The 27,555-nt window shown below is 41.8% G+C and overlaps 1 protein-coding gene across 3 annotated transcripts; it reads left to right on the top strand.

The window, feature by feature from the left end:
* The first annotated feature begins 606 nt into the window (after window positions 1–606).
* On the top strand, window positions 607–26,903 carry spa17 (sperm autoantigenic protein 17). Of its 3 annotated transcripts, none has more exons than XM_035383745.1 (7): window positions 607–715; window positions 1,191–1,352; window positions 1,637–1,707; window positions 2,034–2,101; window positions 4,820–6,605; window positions 19,964–20,159; window positions 25,825–26,903. In XM_035383745.1, the coding sequence occupies exons 2-7, from the start codon at window positions 1,199–1,201 to the stop codon at window positions 25,878–25,880; spliced, it is 2,331 nt and encodes a 776-aa protein (XP_035239636.1). In that variant the 5' UTR covers window positions 607–715; window positions 1,191–1,198; the 3' UTR covers window positions 25,881–26,903. The 3 variants fall into 3 exon arrangements, with proteins under 3 accessions (XP_035239636.1, XP_035239637.1, XP_035239638.1); XM_035383746.1 differs by having other exon boundaries at window positions 2,037–2,101; XM_035383747.1 differs by having other exon boundaries at window positions 608–715; window positions 19,964–20,113.
* The last annotated feature ends 652 nt before the right edge of the window (window positions 26,904–27,555 follow it).

A 27,555-nucleotide genomic window follows, 5' to 3' on the forward strand; every position in this document is an offset into this window, starting at 1 on the left:
TATATATATATATATATATTCTTTTGCGCCTCTACATCATGAAACCTATGCACTTGTTGTACGTCGCTCTGGATAAGAGCGTCTGCTAAATGCCTATAATGTAATGTAATGTAATGTAATATATATATATATATATATATATATATATATATCACTTATTTTTTCTATTCTTGAAATAAACTTGTGTAGAATTCATTTTAAACATTTCTGCCATGATGTGTCATTTTCTTGATTGCCCTTTTTAAGAAAACCGCCATTGAATCATGTGACATATACAGTGAAAATATCACACAGAGCATCACTAGATGGGTTTTCGACAAACACCAGTTTCGACAAGCACCATTTGAAAATGCCGAAAATGATTTCATTGGGAAATGATCGCTGTAGTATGCCACAAAACACTATTTTGACACGCATAACAGTACAACAGTATGATTCTGGGAATACCAATATTATTAGAATAATCTCCCACAGAGGTCATGAGTCACGACAGGTCTACGGTAACGACTAAGCCTAACGAATATCTAATTCCCTGCCTGTTTGTTGGTGCTTTTGCTACAGGTTTGAAACTACCTTATTTTACCCATTCGAGCTCCCGTAGAGAACGTTTATGGCTTCCCGTTGCCTAGGAACGAGTGACAACACTTCCATTCAGCAGGATAAGTCGGAACTGTCACTGAAACTAGAGGTTTATAAAACCTAGCTGAAACAAACGGTAAGACGCATCAGAAATGAAACATATAATTATTTGACGTTACCTTCGTAGCTACCTATATATCAAAAGTTTTCAATGTACCAGGCCTAGCTATATGAAAGCTCGGGCACACCAGAAGGCAGTGCTTGCTTTTCAAATACTTTGCTAGAGTTAACTAAGTTAGCAAAATATATGCTTAGCAAGAGGTTGGATTGGTGGGAGAAATACACTGTCTAAATAATCGACCCCAGAAATATGACATACAGAGTAAAATGTATAGTGTTAATTTAGCTCTAACAGTGTTAATTAAACTCCAACAGAAAACATTTGGAGTTATCTGTTGGAGTTTAATGGGGGACCAAATGTTATATGTTAGAGTTGAATTAATACTGTTAGTGTTGAATTAACAATGGATGTTTTACTGTGAACGCCTAAAGCATGCATGCATATATTTCGCTACAAAACTTTGTTGTGGTTATGTTAATTTGCGGTTAAGCCGACGAGATGTCAATACCCTTTTCAAACACCACCCTTCGGGTCCCTCGGGGCTTTGGAAACCTCCTGGAGGGGCTGGCACGAGAAGTCCTAAGAAATCAGCCAAAGGACATCCCGACATTCGCCGCTTTGTACTTCAGTGCCCTTCTAAAAGAAAGAGAAGGTGACGTTATTATTATTATTATTATTATTATCAGTAGTAGTAGTGCTACCAATCACTTTAAACAACCTATATGTTATGAAATTCAATCCCAGGCAGGAGAGGTCTCAAACCTAAAATGCCCAGGTCTGTGCCCCTCAGGGTCTTAGTCACTAGAAGCTGAAAGTCAGATATGAAATGAATGGACCTATTCAAGACAATGAGCTAACATTAGAGCTGGAGAACTTTCTCTAAATGTTTTAGCAGGGTGCCATGGTAGACATTCTCTGAAGTGCTTTTGCCCATAGAAAGTGGCCTGGATCCTGCAGAGTGGGGAGCCAAACTTGAAGACAGATTCTACAATAATCATGCATTTAAGGTAAATTCTTCATCCTCAGCCCTAGTCTGACCCAGCCTGACCAAAAACAGGGAGTACCCAAACAAAACACCTGACCTCCATCATGATTACATTATTATTATTAGTAGTAGTAGTAGTAGTGGTGGTAGTAATAATAGTAGAAGTAGTAGTAGTCTAATAACTAATGCAGATTATTTTATCCAGTATGACCTACAGGTCATGAGGGTTAGGGTTAGGGGTTAGGTACATGAGTAGGTGATGTCCAGCCGATACCCACTGTGTAATGACACCTTTAATGCCTCCTTTGCCAAAGTCTCATTCTTCTGTGTTGATGTTGTTGCATGAAGCAGGAAACAGAGAAGGAAGCAGATGGCAGCTCTGAGCCACAGCGAGAAGCCGTGGAGACCGTCCCTGAGTGAGTCCGTCTCTCTTACACCGTGTGCAAGGAAGCCAGGCAGCATCCAGCAAGTGAGAGAGAGAGACAGAGAGAGAGAAAGAGAGAGAGAGAGAGAGAGAGAGAGAGAGAGATAGAGACAGAGACAGAGAGAGAGACAGAGAGAGAGCAAGAAAGACAGAGAAAGACAAAGAAAGAGAGACAGTATAAGAACGAGAAGAAGGAGAGAGGCAAGCGGAGAGAGAAGCAGTCAAGCGTTAAATTAATGAATAAAGTTTTATGGTGTTAGGAACACAAAGCTTTTTATTTATTACGCCCATACAGTAAAATATAAAGTTTTACTTCCATGTAAGATTGTCATCATTTTTTAAACTTTTTACTGTTCATGACAGAACATGACATGATCCAATGCACTGATATAATGAATTCTCATGGTACAGCACTACTTGGAATGTCAGTAGTTGTAGTACCACAAAGTGAACACTAGAAGGCATTAGTTGCATATATACATAGATTTCCATCTTTAGCAGTTGTGGACACTAAGGTGTTCACATTACTACTTTAGACTTGCCTTGAACTGAATAAAATAGCAGAAATGCTACATATATAGTATACTATACTATCAATGGCTTTTTCCTTTTCACTCTAGGTCTACATCTGAATGATAAAACAGGTATTATAGGCAGCAAAACATAGTATGAGCCACTGCAGTAACACCATGTACACACATAGTATGCCTCTTGGAATACATAAATCTCCAAGATCACTGTGAAAAGCTGTTTTGATTATGTAGAGCTTCAGATATAACTGTTCACTTCCTAAAAACCACATTGGATAAATGCCTAGCCTCAGCTACACGCTGATTATGTTATATTTAGACCATTTGACCTCTGAAATCTATTGCTCATCCTGTTTATTTATTCATGTATTGCTCAGTCACTCACTCACTCACTGATGACAAGCCAGCTTTACAGTGGCAGGTGTCAGGCATTTGGGTGTTCATGGTCTAAAGCATGAAAATGCACTGCAGCTAACTCCAAAGTAGCTAGCAGAGCAACGATATGTTTCCAGAGGTTGCTGGAAGACTGTCAAGAAACCTTTCTAAACATCAAAAATATCTTTCATCATACCTGTCTGGGCCGATTGAAAACATACACTAAATCTGATATAAATAGAACCAAGAACCCCATAAAATAACCTGTTCCTTTAAAAACGTGGAGCTGACGGTTTGGTTAGTCTGTAGGGTCTGCATATACAGCCTGGAGAGTAGGCAGATTCTGAGGGTGACACAGGGATAGACAGCTTATCGGCCACTTGAGACCGAGTGAAGTTGGCTCGTAGCGCAGAGAGATGACGGCATCGGCGTGATTGGAGGCTGCCCGCAGGGCGAGGTGGTGAACCGCGTACACTGATGAGCCAGCCTGAGGGAGTGACACACAGACCACTGTCCTCTGGAGCGAGAACCGTGGCGTGGCATGCAGTGTCTCACGTGTGTGTCTCATCATAATAATAATAATAATAATAATAATTGTATTATATGCTTTTAAAGCTGGGCAGTTCTCAAAGTACTTCACAGAATATATACCAAAGACCTTCTCCTTCTCAGAATCAAAAGCTCATTAAGGCTGGTAGTACTTGGACAGGAGAGGACTTAAACAAGATTTAGACAGAAGGGAAGCCCAGACTGATATTTGGAGTGCCGTTGGTGTGTGAGTGGGTGGGGGCAGGGGTAGCATGCTGCACTTTGGACCAATAAAAGCCAGGACTCTGCGCTATAGTTAATCTCAAATGAGACACTAAATTGTCTTAATCACTTAATCACTTCTCTTTGAAGCAACTGTTGAGAGCGAGGGTGAGAATTTGGGAACTTGGATTTGGAGTGGGAGGGGGTCTAGGGAAGGGTCGGGGGAGGATGGGAGTGAGGCTGAGGGTGGGTTTTCTGGATAAGGAAACTTGCCACTGGGATGGGAGGAGGTTTTTTGAGTGGGGGGGGGCAGTTAATCGGGAGACACCAGTGCACATACAGGTATGCTTTTGTAATTGAATATATATTGTGACACAACAAAGCTGTCCCCCAAAGGGGGGTGAGGGGGTGGGGGGGGGGGTGGTGGGAAAAATGTGAGCAATTGTTCAGTTCCATTGGTTTATACAGTGCATCATACTGTGTGCAATCATATTTGATGTTCACATGCTTTAATACTTGGCCTGCATTAGTACTGACAGTAAGTAGCGAGTGAAAATATTGCAAAGTAGGGCCCTGGTTCTGGATGGTTTTGAAGGTGGAAGCCTAAAACAGCCACATGTTCCCAGCATTTGCCAGCAGTGTGTGGGCTAGCCAGTATGTTTTGACAGAATAGTCTTTTCATTTGGCTGTCAATGTGTGGGGGCACAATCCAGATTGATTTCTGCCTCTGTGCTGTCGAAACAGACGATTCGGCCTGGTGCCACTGCCAGGACTATTGTTCACATTCAGCCACATTCTGTTCTTAAAGTGTAAACATGGGGATGTGTGGGGACCTAACGGCATGCAGTACATTTTGCACGCCAGTATCTTGGGATTCAGGCCTTCATAAGCACTGAGAAACTACATGTGACGCAGCAAAAAATACTGGTCTGCTACAGGACTCAAACTGTAAAACTGTCTATTGAAAGCCTTATTGTTAGATATCGTGTCCTTTGCAAATTTGCTTCCAAAACAAGAAGAAAAAGTGAATCTGTTTTCAATCTTCTCCCCTTCAGGAACAGTGCTGCTGATACCCCGGGCTACGTTGAGCAGGAAGTCATCCAGCCGGTTCACATTTCAACAGTCTCCTCCGCAAACTTTGACGTCTTAGACGATGTGCCGGGCGTGGAGTCCTGGGGCGAAGGCGGGACGGGCGGCAAAGCCAGCGAGGACATCTGCGCTGCCGAACTGGCCCCTTCACCCGTGGCCCCGTACGGAGGAGTCGCAGACGTGGACATCTGCGCAGAGGGGCTGCGAGTGCCCGGGGGGCTGGGCGAATTCGACCTCACCACTGTAGTGGGAACTCCCACCCCTCTGCCTACCCCCCTCCCGGTTCCAGAGGAAATCCCTACAGCAGGGTCTCCAGGAAGCGTTCTGCTGGACTTTAGAGATGATGAGGCGGGACAGATGCAAGATGCCATCCCTGGTAACGCCGTTGAGGAAACTCCCCCGAGGACGGACGCAGCAGAACAGGTGAGGGGAGAGGTACCTGAAACGCCAGAGGCTGTGCTAGGACATGGAGAAGGGCAGGAGGAGAATGAAGAGGCAGCTGAGATAGATGATGCCATAAAGTCGGATCTTCACTTGAAGGGAGGAAACAAATCCGGAACTGAACTCCAAACAGGAGAGGAGGACCCACCATTAGGAAGAGCTTCTCCTGGGGAAGAGGACCCACCCTTAGGAAGGGCTTCTCCTGGGGAAGAGGACCCACCCTTAGGAAGGGCTTCTCCTGGGGAAGAGGACCCACCCTTAGGAAGAACTTCTCCTGGGGAAGAGGACCCACCCTTAGAAAGAGCTTCTCCTGGGGAAGAGGACCCACCCTTAGGAAGAACTTCTCCTGGGGAAGAGGACCCACCCTTAGAAAGAGCTTTAGGCTCTGCTAGGGAGGAAGGTAGCACTGAAGAGCATAATGATCCAGAGAGTTTCCAGCCTCAGAAGACCTGTACTGAAGAGGCCAAAGCCACCAACAGAGACACACCTCCCCAGAATTCAGCAGGAATGACAAACACCTCTGATGACAAGGCTGATGATCATGAAGACAATTCTAAAGAGGAGGCAAAGATAGATGCTTCGGTTGCAGATGCCGAATCTGATGAATTCTCTGTTGGAGATGTTCAGGCTGAATCTAAGGAGAACGTGAGCATATCAGCTGAGCAACAGGTTGCAAAGGAATCAGAGCCAGGAAGGGATGTGGGTTCTGTGGGGAAGGAACAGGGTATAGAGTCAGAGGAGCAGGAACAGGGTAAAGACTCAGAGGAGCAGAGACAGGGTAAAGAGTCAGAGGAGCAGGAACAGGGTAAAGAGTCAGAGGAGCAGAGACAGGGTAAAGAGTCAGAGGAGCAGGAACAGGGTAAAGAGTCAGAGGAGCAGGAACAGGGTAGAGAGTCAGAGGAGCAGGGACAGGTTAAGAACTCAGAAGATTTGAACCAAGGTGCAGAGTCAGAGGAGCAGAACCAAGGAGAAGTGTTGAAGGAGCAGGCTCAGAATTCAGAGTCAGAGGATCAGACCCAAGGAGAAGTGTTGGAGGAGCAAGCTCAGAATTCAGAGTCAGAGGAGCAGACCCAAGGAGAAGTGTTGGAGGAGCAGGCTCAGGATGCAGAGTTAAAGGAGCAGACCCAAGGAGCAGAGTTGGAGGAGCAGGTCCCAGCTGTAATACCTGAGGTCAACGTGGATGAAAGAGAACCTAAGGAGGAAAGGGAGGACCTTTTGCAGAACATGGACAAAAGGAACCATAGTGACGAGCAGGAGTCAGCACAGCAGGAAGAGGAGAAGGTGCCTGTGGGTGAAGAAGGTGACCACAAGGTAGGTAAAACTTGAGATTTTCACATTACAGGGCCCCTGTGTCTGTCCAGAAAAATGTTAATGATGTGGAAATAATGGTATTTCACCGCTGAAAGGATTAGATACATGATTCATGAAATATTTCTAATTGATACAGAGGTAATACCTTGATTAGTATTAACCATGCAATAGTTGATAAAAACTAGAACAGTATTATAACATTTCTATGACATTTCAATTGACAGTTAATGTGAAATATTTTATATGAATGATATGGCTATTAGCATCATTAATACTAAATATAAATACAATAGGAAGGTATTCATTAGCATTCATGGATATTTCATATAAATTTATGCCTTAGTTAGTCTATACTGTACTTACAGGTGACTTGGCGCATCAACTGTCTTAACGACTACTTGTATTTTTATTTAGTTTTATTTTTCCATAGATTGCGTTGTTGCCGTTCTCGTTGTTAGTGTTAATCAGTTTAACCATCAGGGTCCAAGTTGAACTATGCGGTTGTTCCCTGTACTTGGACCGGTACTTCTCTCTAGGGGTTTCGTCATACTTGTTCCTGGTTATGGTTATACACTTTGTTGTACGTCGCTCTGGATAAGAGCGTCTGCCAAATGCCTGTAATGTAATGTAATGTAACATACTTAATAAACCCTTCCTGTACAAAATCACTATCGATGACCCAAAAGAGATGAAACTCCAACTGACCTTAAAACATAAAGAGCAAACGGTGAGGTAACCTTGAGTTGCACACCCTTGTTTCTAGAGAGGTCCCTGGATGTTCTGTAAAAAATGGCCCCTTCAAGGACTTTGCCGATCAACCGAACGGATTTGTACCCTTCCCCGGGTCTCCAGAGCGCAGTGATTGAAGACGTAACAAAAATAGCCTGGCTTCTAGATGCCTGAAACGCACAAACTTTGCACGTCATACAGGAGCACCTTGTGAATCAGCGGCACTTAAAACCAGACCAATTCAGGCTGTGCCGTTCGGAGGCAAACGCACAGCATTTTAATGCTTTTGCTCGGCGGACCTGAAACTGAACATTCACAATGAGGGTGGACCCTGGGCGAGACGGAGAGGGAAAGTGGGTTAGAGTGAGAGAGGAAAGAAGGACCCGTTCTCCGTGTCTTTGGTTATCAGGGTGCCCAGGGCACTGTGATTTTTCTCCTCTTTGGATGTCTGTTTATTTTGGGAGAGATCATGCATTACTGTAGCAATCAATACTGTACAAATAATGAAAGCTGTATCCCACCCAGCTATGCGGTTGAATCTGGCCTTTTGCTAATCTTCGCATGGAAAAGACAGGCAGGCAGATCATGTTCTGCTTATTGAGCGCGCTCACATACACGGGTCCTGTGCATGAATGCGTAGAGGGTGTGTTTATGAGAGAGAGAGAGAGAGAGAGGGAGAGGGAGAGAGAGAGAGAGATCCTGTTATGGATCTGATATATGCCTTGATGTTATCTTGCTCTTTACTCTTTTGTTCACTTGATGTGTGTGAGCAAAAAAAAAAAAAAAAACTGCATCTATATTTGTTGTCTATAGTGATTTGCAAACTCCCACGTGTACTGTGATAATGTAGTTAGGCTTTGTCTTCTGTTGGCTCTTGAGGAAAGGCTTGAGCCTGTTCTGAGGAAAAGCAAGCAGACCTGAAAGAGAGCAGCTGAAACAACAGGAGGAAAAACCACGCCTTCCCAACACACAACCCCTCCACACTGCCGCACAGCACCTTAAACTCACCATGCAAGATCCAGATAACCAATTAATGGAGTCTAAAGACAGGCTTGTTTGCTCACTCGCTCGTTCACCACTTCACTGAGGGAACCGAAAGGGAGGGGGGAAGGAGGGGATTCATCCCAGCATTGCCATGGAAACGTGCATCATTCTTCTCTTTATCTTATTAAAGGAAAGCTCCAGGCTAAAAGATTAATATTGTTAGTAAATGTGTAGTAGTGATGTGATATTCCTTCCAGGGTTTATTACTTGTCATATGTTTTACTTCGTCCGTATTTCCAATTTTTCAGTTGCTATCCTGTCAGGCTTCTTCTGAATATTCACCATATCAGCTGCTCTAATCATGTAGTCAAATGGCAGGTCTTTTGGTGATGACATAGGTGTGCTTGTCCACACTACGAAGGTGCTTTCCTTTAATAAAAGGTTATGGCACCCTTTTATTTTACTAGAATGTAGTAGCTTTGCAGACCCTCATACATATACAGAGGCACTTGGTTGGTATGGTCTTTTAGGGGTCGTACAACAATTTTATATTCAATTCACACAGACGTGCGTTTAGTTTGCATGTTTATTTTCATGTGGTGTCTTGCCTCTGGACACTTTTAAAAAATATTTTGAGTGATCTGAATAGAATTTCCATAGAATCTGCCCATTGGGGAAACTTGGTATTGTCAGCAGTGTTGTAGTCAGATGTGAGAGATAGGACACGACAGCTCTAATTGGATTGCGGTGTGATGGCAAGCAATGGTAGCACAGATACGGCGGTTAGTCATGTCCCGTTTCAGTCCTGCAGCATCCAATGCCGATAGGATGTTGTGGGTCAGTGCACAACTGTATTAGTTTCTTCTCTCCGCATGGCCTGGTCGCAAATGGAAGAAGAGCAGAGTCTTTGGACTCAGGTACCACTCTAATGTTCCACACCGCTCATGCGATGGTGACCTGCTTCTACGCTCTCTGGGGAGAGCTATATTTGGATGCCTCGCTATACGTCTGGAAGTGGGCAAAGTTAGTTTTGTACTGTCTGCACGGTAAAGGGACAAACAGAACGTGGAACACATTTCATTCTGGGCCATTCGCACAATGAAAGTGTAGTCGCCTGCTTAGCCGTCAGAAAGAGAAAGATGTCACTGTTCGCAAACCTGTTTTTAATGCATCTGAGGTAAAAGGTAAGATTTGGGACTGGTTCAGTATGCAGTAGTCAGTAATTGTTTGCTTTTTCACTGAATTATGGGCCCTGGAGGTTGTGATGTCTGTGGCTAAATTGCTTAGGTCAGATGTCTCTGTTGGAATCCATTAAACTGATGGATAGTGACTGCCTACCTAAAGGTCAACTTCACTCAAATTTTCTAAAAAGTTTTTTTGTCCTTTTACCAAAATCACTATAACACAGTTGCAAGGCCATCTAGAACCCTCTCTGCACCATTTTCACAGATGGTGTTTATTGTAAAAGCAAGTCAGGACAGGAATATGAAAATGTTGTTTTCGTTGAACATTAGGATGGTAAGAGATGCATCGTTTTCTTTCCGCCATTGCCTTATTTTTTCAGACTGCAATGTGTAGTTTCCGTGTTGTTGTGGGGAAGGGAGAAAGAAGTGTATTGTGAGAGATTGTACTTTTAATTGCAGAAAAACAATATCTGTTCTATATTATTTTAGATTTAAGAATTCTTAGACACAAAAATATTCATATACCAGTGTACTCCAGTAAGGACAATATTTAATGTGGCTAAAATTTTCCTGTATCAGTGAAGCCTCTGAAGGCGATTCCACTGCCTATAACTGAGTCACACTTAGAAACATCGTCCTCCCACTAAGGACTCCTGTTACAAAAGATAAAGGAAAAATAAATGGGTTCAAAATATGGAATATAAAAGTTCTTAAACATTATCACTTAATCTCTTCAGGCACAATAAAATTAGACTAAGAAGATTTGATTTAAGTGTTCACAAAATTTAAAAGGAACAAAGTAGGTTTCAGAAGTTTTTTCACATTGATTAGTCACATTGAGTCAGCATTAAAAAAAGACACAAGGTTGAAATTATTTCAAGTAAATTTGTTCAAGTAAATTTTTAACTGCTATCAGAATGTTTTTCACACAGAGAATAACTTGCTGGGCATGTATTAGAAGGAGAGAAGCTGCAGTTCTAGATAGTCTCTAGAATGGAGACAAAACAAAAGGCCCAGATGGCATGGATAGCCTTTTCTCTGTCATCGTTCTTTAGTTCTTATGCTGCACAATATGTTTTGGATCCATGTGAAGAACTCATCACCATATACATGAGTTATTATAATTATAAGTCCTTCTCTAAAGGCTGAATGCTGGCTTTAAGAGGATTCTTTTGGTCATTTAAAATGTTCAGCTACTATTGAGCCTGTGTGGTGAAAGACTGACTTACTGGTCTGAAATATTGATAATGTCATTACAATGTAAAGGGACAACCGCATAAAGTACAACCATGCATACATGCCACGTGACCCCACATTCCATTTATGATCTTGCTGCAGAGAAGGTTAAAGTAGAACATGCATCCAAATCCCTATCTCTCTGCTAGCATAAAGATCAATGATCATGTGTTTAGTCCAGGAACTTGTTTATACAGTATCTAGAAATGTTGTAAGCTGTATCCAATGATTACTTTTCCACATATCATGGGTTGATGGTAAAATATAAGAAAAATATATTTGGGTAAACTTTAATAATAAAAAAAATTAAAAATTTTTTTTTGCTGATTACAGAGGTACACCTAATTACAACTAATGCTAGTTACAAAAATGTAAGGCTATCCTTCTGTCTTTGACTGATCTAGTTTTTCCCTATGAGGACTATGACAGTATATATATATATAATATATAAGTATATAATATATTTTTCTCTTTTTTTAGAGTAGGTCATGTTCTCGCAGTGTGTGTCTTGTCCGTTGACTTTGTGTGTATTACGTGGGTCCTGGGGACATGGACTCTATTCTGAGTAGCAGTGTGCATCAAAACCACATTCAGTCATCGACCAGGGGAAATAAATTCACGCCTGAATGCACTTTTTCTTCCTATTTCAGTGTGAAAGCCAGCATCACTTATTAAAAGGAGCATCTGTAGCAGCAAGCTGCTACTTACTGAAGAGTTTTGATAAGAGTGCAGGCTGGCCCCTGTAGTCACAGCTTAAAGCCTCGGTTTTGTTCTTTGCTGACATTCACTGGTCTGCAGCAGAGGGACACAGCTGGCCTCATACCACAAGGGTTGTGCTGAGTTTAAATTACCCAGCATGCCTTGGGCCACCTGTACCTTTGTGCATCCCAATGACACACCCGGTGCCCACAGGCTACAGTACATAGCCAACTGTTCAGTGTTAAACCAACTCTTACAGACTATTTCCATAACTGTTAGAGTTGATTCAACACTGGCAGTTATCAGTGACACACCCCTCTCCCACCCCATCCACAAGCTCCATTTTCACATACTCTTCGGTCTCTATCTTACACCCAGCGCCAAGCGCAACGCAAGTGTCTTTGCTAGTTTCAGACCGACGCAGTTGTCATTTTCCCGTCCAGCGCCCACATTGTTTAAACAGCAAATGTACTTGCACCCATCTGAGCGCCCATGGGCGTGCTGGTCTTAAAATGAGGTGTGGTCAGGTGCATTGTTGGCACATTGCTATCTTGAGGCAGCAGAAAGCGATTGTGAGATTGGCCAATAAAAATCTGGTCTTAAGTCAATGGCGCAGTATTTATTATTTTAAGGGTGCATTATTAAGATAGTAATATGCGCCTACATATGCGGGTGCACAACACGCGATATTTTTAAAAAATACATGTCATAATTGTAATACATGTCATAAGAGAAGCATTATTTCCTACTACTTGGCAAATCCGCCATTATAATTGCAATCCGCCAAGGTGCAAGTGCACCTGGCGGATTGCAATTATAATGGCAGATTACACTCTGATTGGTTTATTTCTTGTTACGCCCAAAACACACCTATGATTAATTAAGAGACTTAGTACTACCCCTTTGAACCATGCCCCTTACTTTGCGCTCAGATTATCCGCCATTAAACTAGCAAAAGTGGATTTGGACACGCCCTAAATGCATTTGTGCCATGCGCTTTAGACTGTGCGCTTAGATCGTTAAAATATAGCCCTTCATGGCGTTATTCACATTGACTGCTCCTAAGTGGCACGCAGTTGGTTAATTGGATGTTTATAAGTAATATAAATGGTGATTACAATAACAATGAAAATTATTGAGTGTTTTAAATGCACGGGCTAATCCGTTACAGTAAATGATATGGAACGAGGGTGGGGGGTAGCAATATCAAGAGGAACTCAGACATAAAGCAGACAAATGGCTTTGCTTAGTGTCCTGATATGTGTCACCACGGTGACAGCAAGCGGAGGTGGTGCTGAAGGATGGTGGAGGCCAGCCACACTCTCTCTTCTCTCAAATCGATTTATGGCATCTCCCTGGGCACAAGCAATGCCTGAGCTGTTTTAGAGTTTATGTGCCAACAAGTAATCGCAATGGACAACTTTCAAGCATCTTAATTGTCCTTTTTTCACTCTTGGAATCGCATTTTAGCTCATAGCCCTCTTCTGTTACAAACTGCTTGACTGTACTATTTTAATAAGCATTTTATAATATGAATGAATCAATCAGACAATACAGCAATACTTGTAATGCAACTTCAGTGTCAAGTGTCAGCATTGACTTAACCTTCACCAATCCTCTCCTGGCCTTTCCACAGAAAGAAATTTGGCGTTTATTTAATCGTTGTTCTCTCATGCAATGTAAAATCAAAATGAGGATGCTCATTTAGTCAATACTCGCAATGCTTGTTTCCAACAATATTACACATCAAATACATTTGCAGGTAAGACTTAATGTATCTGTTTCCAAATGTGTACAAAGAAGGCTGAGACAGAGTCAGTGATGTTTAAAGAGCTTGAAGTAATTGAGGATTGGCATAAAGTTAACAGCCAGGTGCAAAAACAGCTGTTCCCAGTGGCTGTGGAAATTACAGTAGTAGAGTATTTTGTTTTCTGTAAATAATATGGAATGGATGGCATTGCAGGCTGTGCCTTATAGTAGAAGTAGAGGTCATTGGGGTGTTTGAGACCAGGCTGGGCACAGTACTGTTGTATGCATTTTGAGTCTTGAGCAAAAATAACCAGATTCTGTTTGCTGAATGGCCCATTCACCTCATTAAATGTCCTTATTGGTAGTTTGCTGACTTTGCTTAAAGTCAGTGCTGCGAAAACAATGGAATGTTGCCAACACTTATTTTAGTTATGCTGAGAGGTAGACAGTTTATCATTCATTCTGTTATCCATTATACAGAATCTGCCATCGTTCCAGAAAACCTGAAAATAACTATATGATAATACATAATTATTCATAATAATATTCTGCTCGGGTTCTCTGCCCTTGGCACTTCCTTCCTTCCTTCCACATTAAGTAGTCTTCATTTGCATTAACATCTTCATATTACAGCAGAAACATAAGACCTGAGCACGGGAAATTATCGTGATATGGTAAAATATCTGTCTCTGCGGCGGGGGGATGGCGACGAAGAGAATAGTCTAAATTTAAATGTGTTAGGAAACGAGGCTGTGTAGTGGTTGGAGATCTGTGACCTCCTGCTGCTGGTTGACCTATAACCACCGAGACACAAATGACAACGAGCATTTAGCTTGACCTATGTCATCATACTGTACTCTTAATTAAATGTGCCAGGCTTTGAAGCTGGTTCTTTGATGTTGTTTGTGAATTGGGACCAGCCAGTGTGTCACTGGGGAACAGGAGCACAGCTCTGTTAAAATGTTAATATATGGCAGAGGAGAACCGCATGCCAATAACATATTAGCAGGTTATGTGTATATACTGTTTGGGACAAAGACATATTTTTTTCTTGATTTGGCTCTGTACTCCACAATTTTATACTTGTAATGAAACAATTCACATTTGATTAATGGGTATTTTTATACATTTTTGTACCACCATGAAGAAATTACAGCACTTTTATACATTACATTATATATAAACAGAGAGAGGGAGAGGGGTTATTATTGTTGAAGGACCTAAATATTATTCATGTACCATTGCAAGTGACAGTAAAACAAGCTAAGCACGATCTAAACACATTTAGACAGTGAGTAAATTGGATTTAAAGCAGACTCTCTAAATTAAAATAAGCTAAAGAACGGTTCTGGCAACACGGACATTAAAAGTCAACTTCTCTCCCACCGGATTTGGCAGGAATGCCTACGCACCAATGAATAATTTATAATATATAAAGTACATCATTAATACTTCTGCTTTTGTTTAATATTCCCTGAACATTACATTTGACACTTGGTCATGGCTTTATTAAATGTGTGTGTTTATAAAAGCGAACACAAAACCTCTGAAGTAACACCTGGGAACAAATTATACATGGTCTTTAAGTTGTACTCTGAAAGTGTAATAAACAGTTTGTAACAGCAAACCATGCATAGTATGCATTGGGGAATTCCGACGAATATTACTGCCAGTATTAAGGATTCATGAAGAACATCTATCTACTTTGCTTCTAATGGGTAGTCTTCGGTTTCTGAGCTACACCTATAGATAACTAATGGCTGTAGTTTAAGACGTGTGTCTGTGTGTGTGTGTGTGCGAGAGAGAGCGAGAGACAGCGAGAGAGAGAGAGAGAGAGAGAGAGAGAGAGAGAGAGAGAGCTTGTGTAGCCCATTTGTGTCTGTAGGAGGCTGTGTTGCTAAGACAATTTCGCTCAGCAATACAATAAGAATATATTGCTTCTGAAAGTTACGAACTGTCTAACCAGCCGACATGGACTGTCACATCGTAAGTAGCCTATTGATGTTTATTTAAAGCGTAATTAATTGATTAACAAATAATCATAATTATAAATGTGACCGCATTCAAGACGAATCACTTAAAATAGTTGTAATCAAATTTTTTCGAGTTTGCATAACGTAGTTGTGTTTCACAATATTAATATTATTGGAGTGAACTCAAGTTCAAACGCTGAATATTGTTAAGGAGTGTTTTAACCGACCTCATAAGAACGCGATGCTCGTCTTAAATTTCAGATGATAAGCTAAGAGCTCGTCTTTCTAGCCGGACAGTATCACTTATTTTAAAATAAATGCTTATTATTATTATTATTATTATTATTATTATTATTATTATTATTGACATACAGAATTTGTAAAGCACTGATTTGGAATAGAATTTTCTCAAATCATACATACTATGAAAACAGTAAGACTATAGTTGCTTTAAATGTTTTATGATTTGATGCCGTTGTCTTTCAAAGTTAAACACGGATGCTTGGTCGCGACATAGCTGTGCACGCTGGCGCTGAACTCCGAGTCTTTTGCTGCCAGCTGGGCGTGTTGCGCTGGTCTTTAAGTGCCCGCGGTTGGAATTTATGCTTTACTCTTGACTGTTGGAGTTACGCTTCAACGGGAATATTTGTAATTGATTTAAGAGTAGACTGCACACAGCTAAATATAAAACAGGGTAGCCTTACATTAACGTGTAACTGTTCACGTAAAAAATGGTCTATTTCTGAATAACTTTTTGGTTTATTTCACTATTGGACAGAAATAAATAGTGATTCTTGATTTTGTAGCTTATATTTTGTTCAAAAGCATTATTTGCTGTAATTACAGTATTTTTGCTTTGTTTGTTAAGAAATACTCAGTGCAGATCTATATGGATGAATGGATGACTGACAGATGGAGAGACAGACTGACAAACAGACAGACTGGAAGGGCTGCTGTGCAGTGTCTTAACCACAGACTGTTATGTCTATTACATCACAAGGAGAAAAGGCCATTACATCACAAGTTAATTGACTCCATAGCATTACAATAGAAAAAAGCCATTGCTTCTATTATATAAAAGCTGAAGTGTTCATTACACCTTTGACATCACAAGCGCCATTACAAGTCTGTTGCATCACAAAGGTGAAATTCCATTCTATTAAATCTAAAGGGAAAGCCACATCTACTCTCCCCACCGATAGAAGAGAGATTGTTTGTGGATGCTTGTCTGAAGTCCAAAGAATTTGATTTGGTATCTTGGTGAAAATGAAAATGAGGGAGTACAAAACAGCGCTGTCCGCCTGCTGGAATTTGGGAAGCACATGTAGCGCTAAGAAAGGGGGCTAAGAAATGACAGCCTGAGAGGTGGGTGGACATACTCCCACACGGGGCGGGGGGAGGGGAGTGGGTGGGGGGTTCAGTGGGGGACATTCACCAGCGAACTCTTGATACAGTATAATGTATTTATGCACGGATGTATTGTATGCATCTGATCTGCTAATGGAGTTCACTCTCAGAGTTCGCAGCAGTGTGGTGCTGGGGGATTTAAGGTTGCAGCGGACATGTGCAGTGCATGCTTTTTTCGGATAGTGCCGTTTTATAATCATGCGCTGTGAGGAAGGGGAACCACTGGAGGGAAACACAGACCTCTCCAGGCACAGCGTGGACTGGGGGAAATTCCACTCTTTGTGTGGGATTTCATTTCAGTGGGGAGCGGGCACTGGTGTGTGGAGGTTCATGGAAGAAGGCATTTTATAAAAGGGGATCCATCTGTCCATAAACCTCGACCCCACCCTACCACCTATGCTTACCTTGCTCACTGTTTTTTTGCTAAAAAAAAAAAAGAAAACAGATGAATCTCTTTGGTTGCCTCTCCCTGTTCCTCTTCCTTGCCATGCTGTCATTCTGGCTGAATTTAACTGTACATGGAGCAGGACTACACATCACACACATCACCTCATCAGTAACCATTACATAAGAAAGAGCCTATTACGAGTGGGCACCTGCGAGTCGGACAGCAAAAGCTGTGATCAGCTACAATTATTTCCCCGTCCTTCAAAGGCTTGCAAAACGCCTAATTTTACATCTGAAGTTAAAGGGGTTTTAATATTGTTCTGTATCCTCTGAACTTTTGAACTGAACATCTTTCGAACACACAAACGTACATTAGCAGATGAGTAAGATTTAGATGTCAGATGCAGACAGTGGATTATGAGTTTTTTGTATCACTCATTTTTTAATGCAACACAGAGAGCCGTTGCAGTGCTCTTGGTGTGTGAATGTGTGAGCTGTAATGCCACCGCAGCATGTCATGCAGACAAACTAACGGTCAGCAGGGTTTTCCCCTATGATGGCTCTGAGTAACCCGTAGATTAAAAACTGTGGGTGACTTTGACCGGTATAGATGGTTTAATTAAAATGGACCACTGCTCTGTATTTAATAATAAGAAAAGTAAACCGAGATGTTAGGCAGACAGAAGAATGGCATCTTTCCCAAAGGATCTATAGTGTAGATGGTTGCATCATACTCTAATTTAACCTGCTGTTAGGTCACAGGCCATAGTAAGCTCTAACTTTACTGCTGATTACAAATTCCCAGACTGTAAAACATGCCTGTACTGTAGCTTTTTCATGTCACTTATTATAGCTGCTTTACATTTTCCCAGGTCATTAATAGTAAGCGTGTGGGCAACTTTTAGCTTTGTTGTGTTTTTTCCCAGTTCACTCAGCAGATCAAATAACAAAAGGAAAAAAAAAACTTCAGAATGAGCTATGAAACATGTAGCATGCTTTGGTGTACACTTAAATTGAGAGGGAACTGGTTCCAGATTCTGGCCCCTGACTTCACACCCTGTTCTGCATAAGAGAGCATTGCTTACCCTTTTTGCCGTGGAGGGGGATGGCGGGGGTGGTGACACAGGAGCTCCTTGGCTTCCCTTGCTCCTTGCTGTGCTTGCTTTCCTCTGGTCTCACACCAATTACCCATGACCACCTGGGGCGATTCCAGGGAGCAATTACCCATGACGTGACGGAGCCTAGCTATGTACGGAAGCTCCTGCAGCTGGGCTTGATGGACATCGCCCACCACTGCGAGGGCCAGCTGATTAGCTTTGTCATGGAGCTCTCAGGATAGAGATGATGGTTGCAGAATGACGCAGGAAGAAGTAGATTTTTTTGCATCTGCAGCCGGTCCTGAATCCCCGGTGTTCGTCAGTGCGTTCCAGTGTCTCTGCTTTTGGATACGCTAGACAGATAAATTAAAGATCACTGTAAGATGTAAATATCAGTGTCCTGTATTGAATGATGACATTGGCCTATTTTATTGATTACATCACAAGCTGCTCATCTTCAAAGCAACAACGTAGCATGTTCCTGACTATGGCTTAACTTAAGTTAATGTTGATGTTTCCTAGTTATTTTTAACCATTAGGTATAGAGGTATGATCAGCTTAGACGTAATACTCTCACATAACGTGGAATTAACGTGGACTGTATACCATTATCTTAATGAGAAATCCAAATCTTTATCTACATGATTAATCTGGTTTGTTAAAACAGATTGATTTTTTTTTTTTTTTTGCTAAATTATCTCAATGGCAACTGAAATGTGAAGTAATTATGATGGGAGTTGCTTTATGTCTTTCTGTTTCTCTGATTCTAACTATGCATGACTGATGGATTTCTCCTTTTCCTTAAATAGCCTACCATATTACAAGAAGAGTACAAGAATGCTTAGACTTTAGTATCACTTCAGCTAAGTTGTTTAGCAACATAGTAATTAGTTAATGTGCAAATCTAATCAATTTCTATCTGCTTTGCTTGGTCAAATGTGAATCATTCTGGCAAAAGGATCTGTGGCAGTGCAACCTGAATACAGCTTTCTCAAAGAAAGATGCCATATTTAGAGTTCCATCTTGTGTGTCCTTATTAGGGCACACATTACTTATACTTCTGTTCCTCACAAAACACCACAAAAGCTATGGATTCACATTGTATTTGAAAAGCCTCCATCAATGTTTCTTCGGCCTTTACTTCAATTCTCTTTGGCTTCAAGTTTTATTTTTATTGACCAATTTTATATTGACAAATATGTATATTCCATAATATAAAATAAAATATATAGTATGAAATTTATTGGAGGAAAAATGGCTGACAGGAAGGCTTCACGAACACTGTGTTCAGTCTACCATGTCCTGTCGATCACCAACTCATATGAACCAATCAAAAGACAATGTTCTCTTACAGCACAATATGATTTGGGCGTCTAGAAACTTCTAGCACAGTGATGAGGCCAGTGGTTGTGGCTGAATCGTGAGTGTGTCAGTGGCCTGGAGCCCCATGGGGCAGCTTTGGCCATAGCATCTCACATGAAGGCTCAGTTTCAGGCAGGACCACATCCCGCTCTTACCACACAATAAGGCCTCCTCTGGTGGAACAGCCATCAGCAGTCTGCCTGCACCATCTGGTGGGTTCCAAAGTGAAGAGAAGCGGTGGCTCCTAGAATGCATTTCAGAAGAGTGTCGCCTTCCAAACTGCCAGAATCCTTTGCAGTGATGGAGCAGGGTTGTCACTAGAAAGCCACTCTGGAAAGAAATGAACACCATGGGCATAGGAACCCTACTGGCCATAACTTTCCCTTTCGTGGTTGACATGGTGGGATTAATAACAGAACACGTTGTTAACAGGGCGGGACTAATGGGGCAGGCCTATTATGATTTGGCATTCCAAATCGGGGAGGCCATTTTGTGGGTTTGTGAGGCTGTAAAGTCACCACACTGGCCTGATGCCCCCTTTTGGCCAACAGGAGGAGTGCAGCCAGCCCCAGGAGGAGGAGGACGTCATGGACATCCCACTGGATGACCCCGAGGCCAACAAGGCAGCAGCAAAGATCCAGGCCGGCTTCCGCGGTCACATGACACGCAAGAAGATGAAGGACGACAAGCCGCGGGAGGAGGTGAGCAGCAGTCCTGACGAGCTCAGCGGCAGCCAGAGGGACTCAGGTCAGTCCCGGAGAACGTCTGGCAGGGGTGGAGTGTAATAAAGAGCAAGTCCACCTGATACCAGGTCAGTCCCGGGCCAAACCTGGTCATGGCTGGTATAAGCCTCTCGCATGCCAGCGTGACACCCCTGGAAGGGAGATGCGGCAGTTCCAGGAAACGCTGTTGTCTGCCGCATGGAGAGAGAGAGCGCACCCACACAAACACAAAGTAAAATAATCTTCACCCTCAGTGGGGGTTTACTTTCGTTTTGTGCTCTGCCAAACACGTAAACAAAACTAAACAAAGAAACTTAGTAAAGAAACACACTCTCGGTGTGAGCTCCTGGTCTCTGCCCCCAAACTGTGGAGAGCAGCACACCTTTAAGCACCTGGGTTGATTAATTAATGCAACCCAGGTGTGTGTGCTCTCCACTAGCCCGCGCAGCCGAGACCAATCCGCTTCTCCAGTGGACCCAATGCTAGAAAGCCAAAAACAAGGTTTAGAGAAATACTATTGTACGCTGTGATCTGCTGCTTCAATTGAGGAGGAGTTAACAGCTGAAAATAACAGTTAAGGACAGGACCGCTGGTATAGTGTAGGGTCATCTGGTCTAACATCAGTAATGTGCCACACCTGGCTCACGTTAGCATGCTATTCCAGCAAGGTAAGCTAAAGTGATTTCTTTTCACAGGGAAGAAGACGCTCATTCTTGAATGTTTGTTTTAGTGCTGTAACTCTCATTCCTGTGTGTGTGTGTGTGTGTGTGTGGTTACAGGGGGCGGGAGGGAGGTGGGGTGCATGGTTGCTTGGTGGTTGGGTGAGGAGATACAGAAATGCCAAAGCTTTTTATAATAGCTATGCAGTGCAGTAAGTTTGCATTTTACACAACAGGACGAAGGAAAACATTGCAGTGTTTAAATAGAATGCAGAGCTGTAGGATTGTTCTGCGAACTGAGATTCTTGGATTTTAAAAGCACATTTGCCTGAAGGCTGCTTGTAAAGAGCCTTCTTTAGCCACTTTGTAGCGAAGAAGTTGGATGCATCACGTTCACCGTTCGGAAAGAGCACGTTCTCCTTCTTCCCTTCAGGAGAACCCTCTTCTCTTCACACGATGATCAATACATTTTTAATTGTGTTTCATTAATAATTTACATTTTTTCATGTAGAGCAGAGCACTTTTTAAGCATGGCCATTTGTAGCTTTCTAATTAGTTAACGAGAGCAGAATTCCAGAGGGGAGGGAAGCCTTAATTAGTTCCAGCAGTGATAGATTAATCACCTGGCTGTGGCATTGTGGGTTCCACTGCACACTGTACGCTTTAGCTTACTGTATCCACTGTTTTCTGCTTGAAATTCTAACCTTGTTTCTGCTGAGCGCTGCTGCTGAAGTTCCTTATACGTCTGACAAGGGAACAATGGGATGAGAGTGTGCAACAGAATATATGTTTCTTCACTGAAAATAATGTATTTCTCCATTGGCAATCTGAATAAAGACGGAAAAACAATACAGCACAATACAATACAGTACAGCACATAACAATAAAATACAGCACAGTACAATACAATACAGCACAATACAATACAGTACAGCACATAACAATAAAATACAGCACAGTACAATACAATACAGTACAACATGACTTTTTTCAACTCCCTGTGAGCCACGAGAGTGAGTACAAAGGCATTCACGATTTGCACTGCAAATTTCGATATGCACTCTACTCTCTGATAGTACCCTCTGTCTCATCATACACATGCAACATTCACATACATCATTCAGTTACTGGGTCTGCCTGAGGTCCTCTCACACAGCTCAAGGTAGCATTGTATAGCGTCACATTGATAAAGCTTGTAGAGTATCTCTTTAGCCTACATACGCAGCACACGTACCACCACATAATTAGGGTTTTCTTGTTGTTTTTTTTTTCATCCTCGCCAAAGATCCAATGCTGGTCAGCAGAAAGCAGTCCCTCATGGTGGTCTCAAAGGTTTATCTACGCTCAGAGCCAAATGCGTGAAAAACAGCCCAGCCCTTCCACAGGGGGTATTACTCCCATCTACAGCACAACACTAAAGCTGGGAGCTTAAGTCCATATGTGCCATATTTTCAGCTTTTCTGTTAAAAGGGCTCCAGCTGACTTTATAGGAGCTTTGCATGCAACTTATAGTGGCATTTAATGTAGGTTTGGCTGATTGTAACGTTTCTACATCTAAACATATACACAAAAACATGTCCAGTGTTAATTCAGCTCTAATATTGGAGTGCATATGCACTGTGAGAGTTGATTTAACACAGAACATTTGACTGTGTATGTGGGATTTTGAGAATGTTCACAGTGATGCGGCTCTGTCACACTAATTACACTAAAACATTTAAAATGACCAAGGAGCTCTTGCAAGCCTTATGAATACTGCTCGAGGAGCCAGTTAGCCATTGACACCATCAGTACGGAGACCGGCATAAATAGATATTAATGTCTAGATGTATAAAGTCTTTTGTTACCACTCTTGTGTACAGAGCAGCCACACACCGAGGAGCCATAAAGCAGTCATTCTGGCCCTCTGAGTGTCTGTAGCATATTGCGCTGGTCTCAGTTCTGAAGCAGATGCCTCTCTCTCATCGCCCATATTGTGTTAGGCAGGACACTCAGGATTCCTTCCAGGACTCGTAATATGAATCTTATTGATTTTCACAGACTAATATCGCAGGCCTTAGTTTCGGCAGATGCTCATCTCAAAGATGCCCGCTGTACTTTTCATTAGAGCATCGAAGGACACAGCCCTTTCTGTGTCGTGACTCTGTTCACGTTTCCTTGCATTTACTGGTGCAAGAACCAGAAGACACGTTCTGCGTCTTGTGAAAAAAAAAATATATATATATATATATATATGCTGGCGGATTCTCTACTAATGCATCAAATTTATATTCAAATTCTGAATTTGCATAAGTGAAAATCAGCAGATAATATGTCATGCCTACCCTAAATTGTGAATAATTGCAGGTCCATAAATTATGGAAGTGACATAAGAAGATTGTGGCAGACAACTAGTACAGCAGATTTACCACAGCCTCTGTCTCATAGTTGGGCCTTTGTCTCTCAGAACTGAAGGTACAGAATTATTGAATATTACTGTATCAAACATGAGCATAAATAAATGTATTTGCCATATAAATAAGCCTAAATAGAAATTGTCTACATACCGTGAGCAACATACTCTAAGCTTCAGCACACTCTTCCATCCAATAATAATAATAATAATAATAATAGGGGGGGTATATATAACAGGGCATATATAACCCCCCAAACAACAGCAATTTTGTTACCAAAAAGTTCACCAGCTCAGGTGGAGTGGGAGACTGAATGATGAAATCAGGGAGTCGGGGGTGAAATGTACGCAGGACACTGGGGCACCCCTGCTCTTTGTGAGAAGTGTCATGGGAATCCCAAACATTGACATTGCATCCAAAATACAGTAAAGTATCCCCTTTACTGAACTGGAATGGATTTCCATTTCATCCACAGGGAAGACTGCCCCCTATTGGCTCATCAGTACAACTTTATGCAACAATATTGTTTTTACGATGGAAGTCTCCCAGGTTTCAAACCTGAGAGCTGTTTAAAGATGCACTATTCAGTCAGGGTTTAGCATAACGTTACAGTGCTGTACAAAGAAACAGCATCTTTTGTCAAGCATGTAGAGTATTTATTTATTTATTTATTTATTTATTTATTTATTTATTTATTTAACCTTTATTTTACCAGGTTAGTCCCGTCGAGATTAAAAACCTCTTTTACCGGAGAGACCTGGCCAAGAAGGGCAACACATTTAGTTTTTAGGCAATATCACATAAAAGCATACAAAAGAATCCGGACAGGCAAACTGTGCAAAAATACAACAGGGTGCAAAAAAGTGACCCAGCCCCGAGGTTTTAGCTCTTAGCACACACTTCACACCTCGCCTTGGATTGGTCACAGTCTCTTGCCCAACCCCTTGGGGGAGGCCAGGAAACTGCTGCCCAATTTAGGCCTTTCCTTAGCAACGGCAACCTAGTTCTTGGTTGCTAAGCATCTTGGGCATGAAGGTGTTATTTTTAACTCCAGGTGCATCTTCTTGAGCGACCATGACATCGGTTGGATTAATGCGTGCCTCCATGGAGACGCTCTCCAACTACAGCCTGCCTTGTTCCACAGTCACCCCTCCTTCGGGAAACCCAGCAACATATTCCAGAAAATATTAAAGCACAATGGCTGAATCTGCAAACACAGTAAGCCAGGCTTGAGTTGAGCAGCGTCGGCTCTCTGCATTTCCATTGTTACTATTATTATTATTATTATTATTATTATTATTATTACTATTATTATTATTATTATTATTGTTATTATTATTATTATTATTATTATAAATGAGATAATCCATAGAACTTTTAGAACAGTCTTTTGTAGTCCAAATGACAGGGCTTTATTCGACAAGGACATTTAATACTGGATATGTTGAGAGGACAGCTGAGTACCAGTGTTTCAGGACAGATGATTGCATTAACAGTATGTTTCGTTTTTGCGCTTCTTGGTAGCACTGTTACGAACTATCTTTTTCTAACCATCTCTTATTATTACACATCCAATGATTGCACTTTGCTTTGTTGAGTCAATCTGAATGTATTGCAAGTGGCGTGTTGAACGGCTGTGTTATTATTAGTGTGTAAAGGTATGAATATGAGAGTTAATTGTATTTTGATGAATGAATGAGTATTTTCTTTTTCTTCTTTCACCACAGTCCGCCCCACAGGAAGCTCAGTCTGTAGCACGGAGTGGTGGCTCGGAGGGACCGTCATGGTGTTTAAAGTGGTTCATTAATGGCTTCCCATTGGCCGTGTTCTCACTCCCACAAATTGGGTCTCAATAGGAAGCCATTCGCCCGCATGCATAATTTACACTCTTTTAACAAAGCAGCAGACAGATGCTGTGCTTTGTCATGCATGGCCAGAGTATCAGCCCTGTGCCGCTGGGAAAATGAGTCTTTTTGAGCGTGGTACAGCACACTCCTTCAGGGGCGGCCACTTGCACAGAACACCTACTGTAAACAGTCGTGTTATAAGGAACCGGCTGCATCTGGTATGCTGAACTACATTGTGTTAATAGCACTGGCTGCATTTGGTATGCTAAACTTTGGTATGCTCATTTCAAAATACTTATTACTGATTATATAAAACATTTTAATTTGGAATTTTGCAATCTAACATACATGCGAAATGATGACTGTATAAGGTATTGATCTTTTTTCCTTTTCTTTTTTTAATGAACTCCAACTACCCTTCTTAAGCTGCCATGATTTGTATTTTAATTAGTCCTGGCTTAATACAAAGCAATGAACTTTTGAATGTTTTATTGTAATAGTCTCGATTCTAAAACAGGCCTGTATAAACTTTTCTTTCTCTTGTAAAATTTTCTTTCATTTACTTTTCTGGAACCTTTTTGGTTAGGCCGAGTCTTATTTCGAAGGCGTGCTCCATCCATTCGGGAGGAGGCGGAGCAGCGGGCGTTTCCTCCAGCAAGCGCAAGCAGTCCTCCAACGCTGTTCCTAGTGAAATCCCCCCGCTTTACAGGCCTGACTGCTGGAATAATGCGCTTTAATGGAAAAGGGTTTTCTGCTGTCACTCTTCAGGGTTTTTTTCCCCTGTGTTTCAGAACCAGCAGGATCAGAAGGACTAGCGAGAGACGACCGCTCCGCCTCTGAACAGTGAGGACCCCAGACTGCCAGAGGCCAGCCCACCGACCGCAATAAACACTCCCCGGCCACACAAGAGCTCCTTCCGACGCTCAAATCTCCAGAAAACAGTAGAGCTAGATTTGGAGAGCAGTTTTACTGTCGCACAGCGAACTCTCACACAGCATGCGTTTCTTAAACTACTGTCGAGGCACTCACTGAGTACATACTGTGTGAATATACGAAAATAGGGTTTATTACTGATAAATGTTAACAGCATAAATGTAAACATTTCAAAAATGATTGATCATTTTGGGGCTTCTTACTGGTAAATGGGTAAGGGTGTAAACATGGAAAATGATTGATCATTTTTGTGATATTCTGTCTGATGTTCACTTTGCTATTTTGAGGCTTAAATACAATTATGCATCAAATGAATATAACTATCAATGCCTTTTCTAAGCTGTGTGATTTTGTCTTATCAGTATAATGAATGAATCCGCTTTCTGTGAGTGTCCCATAATGGTAGTCACTATTATATCACCATCCTATATTTATTCAGTTATTTGCATTGATAAATATTATGTATTTTTACCTGACTTTTTTGCCATCTTGTTTTTTTCAAGTGTATAAATTTGGTCATTTACTCTCCATAACCAACTCCAACAACTTCTGGCGAAAATGTGTGCTGAGCTCTTTGGCCCAGTTGGCTTTAAGAACATTTCCTTAAGACTAAAATAATTCCTGCATCAGCAACTTTCCAGTATATTAGCATGCAGTATGAAACTTTTTTGTTGGCAAAAGCAGAAATCCATATCCATACAGAAATACAATCTTTGAGTTATCCTGAGTTTTCGGTTACCAGGAAAAGTTTGCCTTCTATTTATTCGTTGATGTAAATCTGCTGTTTGTGTTATAGAAGGTGGATGAGTATTCAAATGTGTTGATTGACTTAGATTAAGTACGTTGGCATGCTGCATGTCTGATTATTCTGTTACCCATGGCATCGCTGTAATGCTGTAACAGTTGTGTAAGGTCAATAAAAGAATGCAACACATTACCCACTTTCCAGAACACTTTCTTGCCATTGTCAGAGAGTGATGAGTCGCCAGTAGGAGATGTATCACCAAATACACTGCTCGAATGCACAACAGAAGTGATATCATGATCAATGTCTTTATTGTGACAAACGTTATTGTCAGACGTTATTGTGGTTTCCTTTGTTCATAATTTTAGGACAGTCCCTAGGTTATGGCAGTGGGGAAGTAGGAGCGGAGAGGCGTACATAAATAGGCGTACGTGGGGGGTGGGGGGGGGGTCGCAGGAGGACTTCTGGGATGTAGACTGTAGGCCATGCCTGGGAGAGGAAGCAATTCCTCTGCGTGTGGGCATTGCAGCCAAGTCGTGCAGTCGCTCTGCGCACAACTGGCCCACTGGCAACTGGGCGGACCGGGACGAAGTAGCGCTCGCGATAAAGAACCAGACTGCGGTGGTTCTTAAATTGAAATACTCTAAATTATTTTTCCTCTTTTTTTCAATAAAGAAGCTTTTGAATTTATTTTATTTTTATGGAAGCTCTCCACCTGGCAAAGCGACGCAGGATAAGGACTCCAGATGGTTTTGTTTTGCATTGTTTTGTTTTGTTTTGTTTTGTGTGTTATGTCCTGTGAAGTGACTGTACGTCTGCCCATTTATTGCTGGTTCTGCTTTCC

This window comes from Anguilla anguilla, chromosome 12 (assembly GCF_013347855.1).
Source record: "Anguilla anguilla isolate fAngAng1 chromosome 12, fAngAng1.pri, whole genome shotgun sequence".
NCBI classification, from domain to species: domain Eukaryota; kingdom Metazoa; phylum Chordata; class Actinopteri; order Anguilliformes; family Anguillidae; genus Anguilla; species Anguilla anguilla.

Excerpts from the sequence above, each read along its gene's own strand:
- spa17 (XM_035383745.1), top strand. The coding sequence starts at position 1,199 with ATGTCAATACCCTTTTCAAACACCACCCTTCGGGTCCCTCGGGGCTTT. Across the intron at positions 1,353-1,636 it reads CCTTCTAAAAGAAAGAGAAG|AAAGTGGCCTGGATCCTGCA; the intron begins GTGACGTTATTA and ends TTTTGCCCATAG. Across the intron at positions 2,102-4,819 it reads GCCGTGGAGACCGTCCCTGA|GAACAGTGCTGCTGATACCC; the intron begins GTGAGTCCGTCT and ends TCTCCCCTTCAG.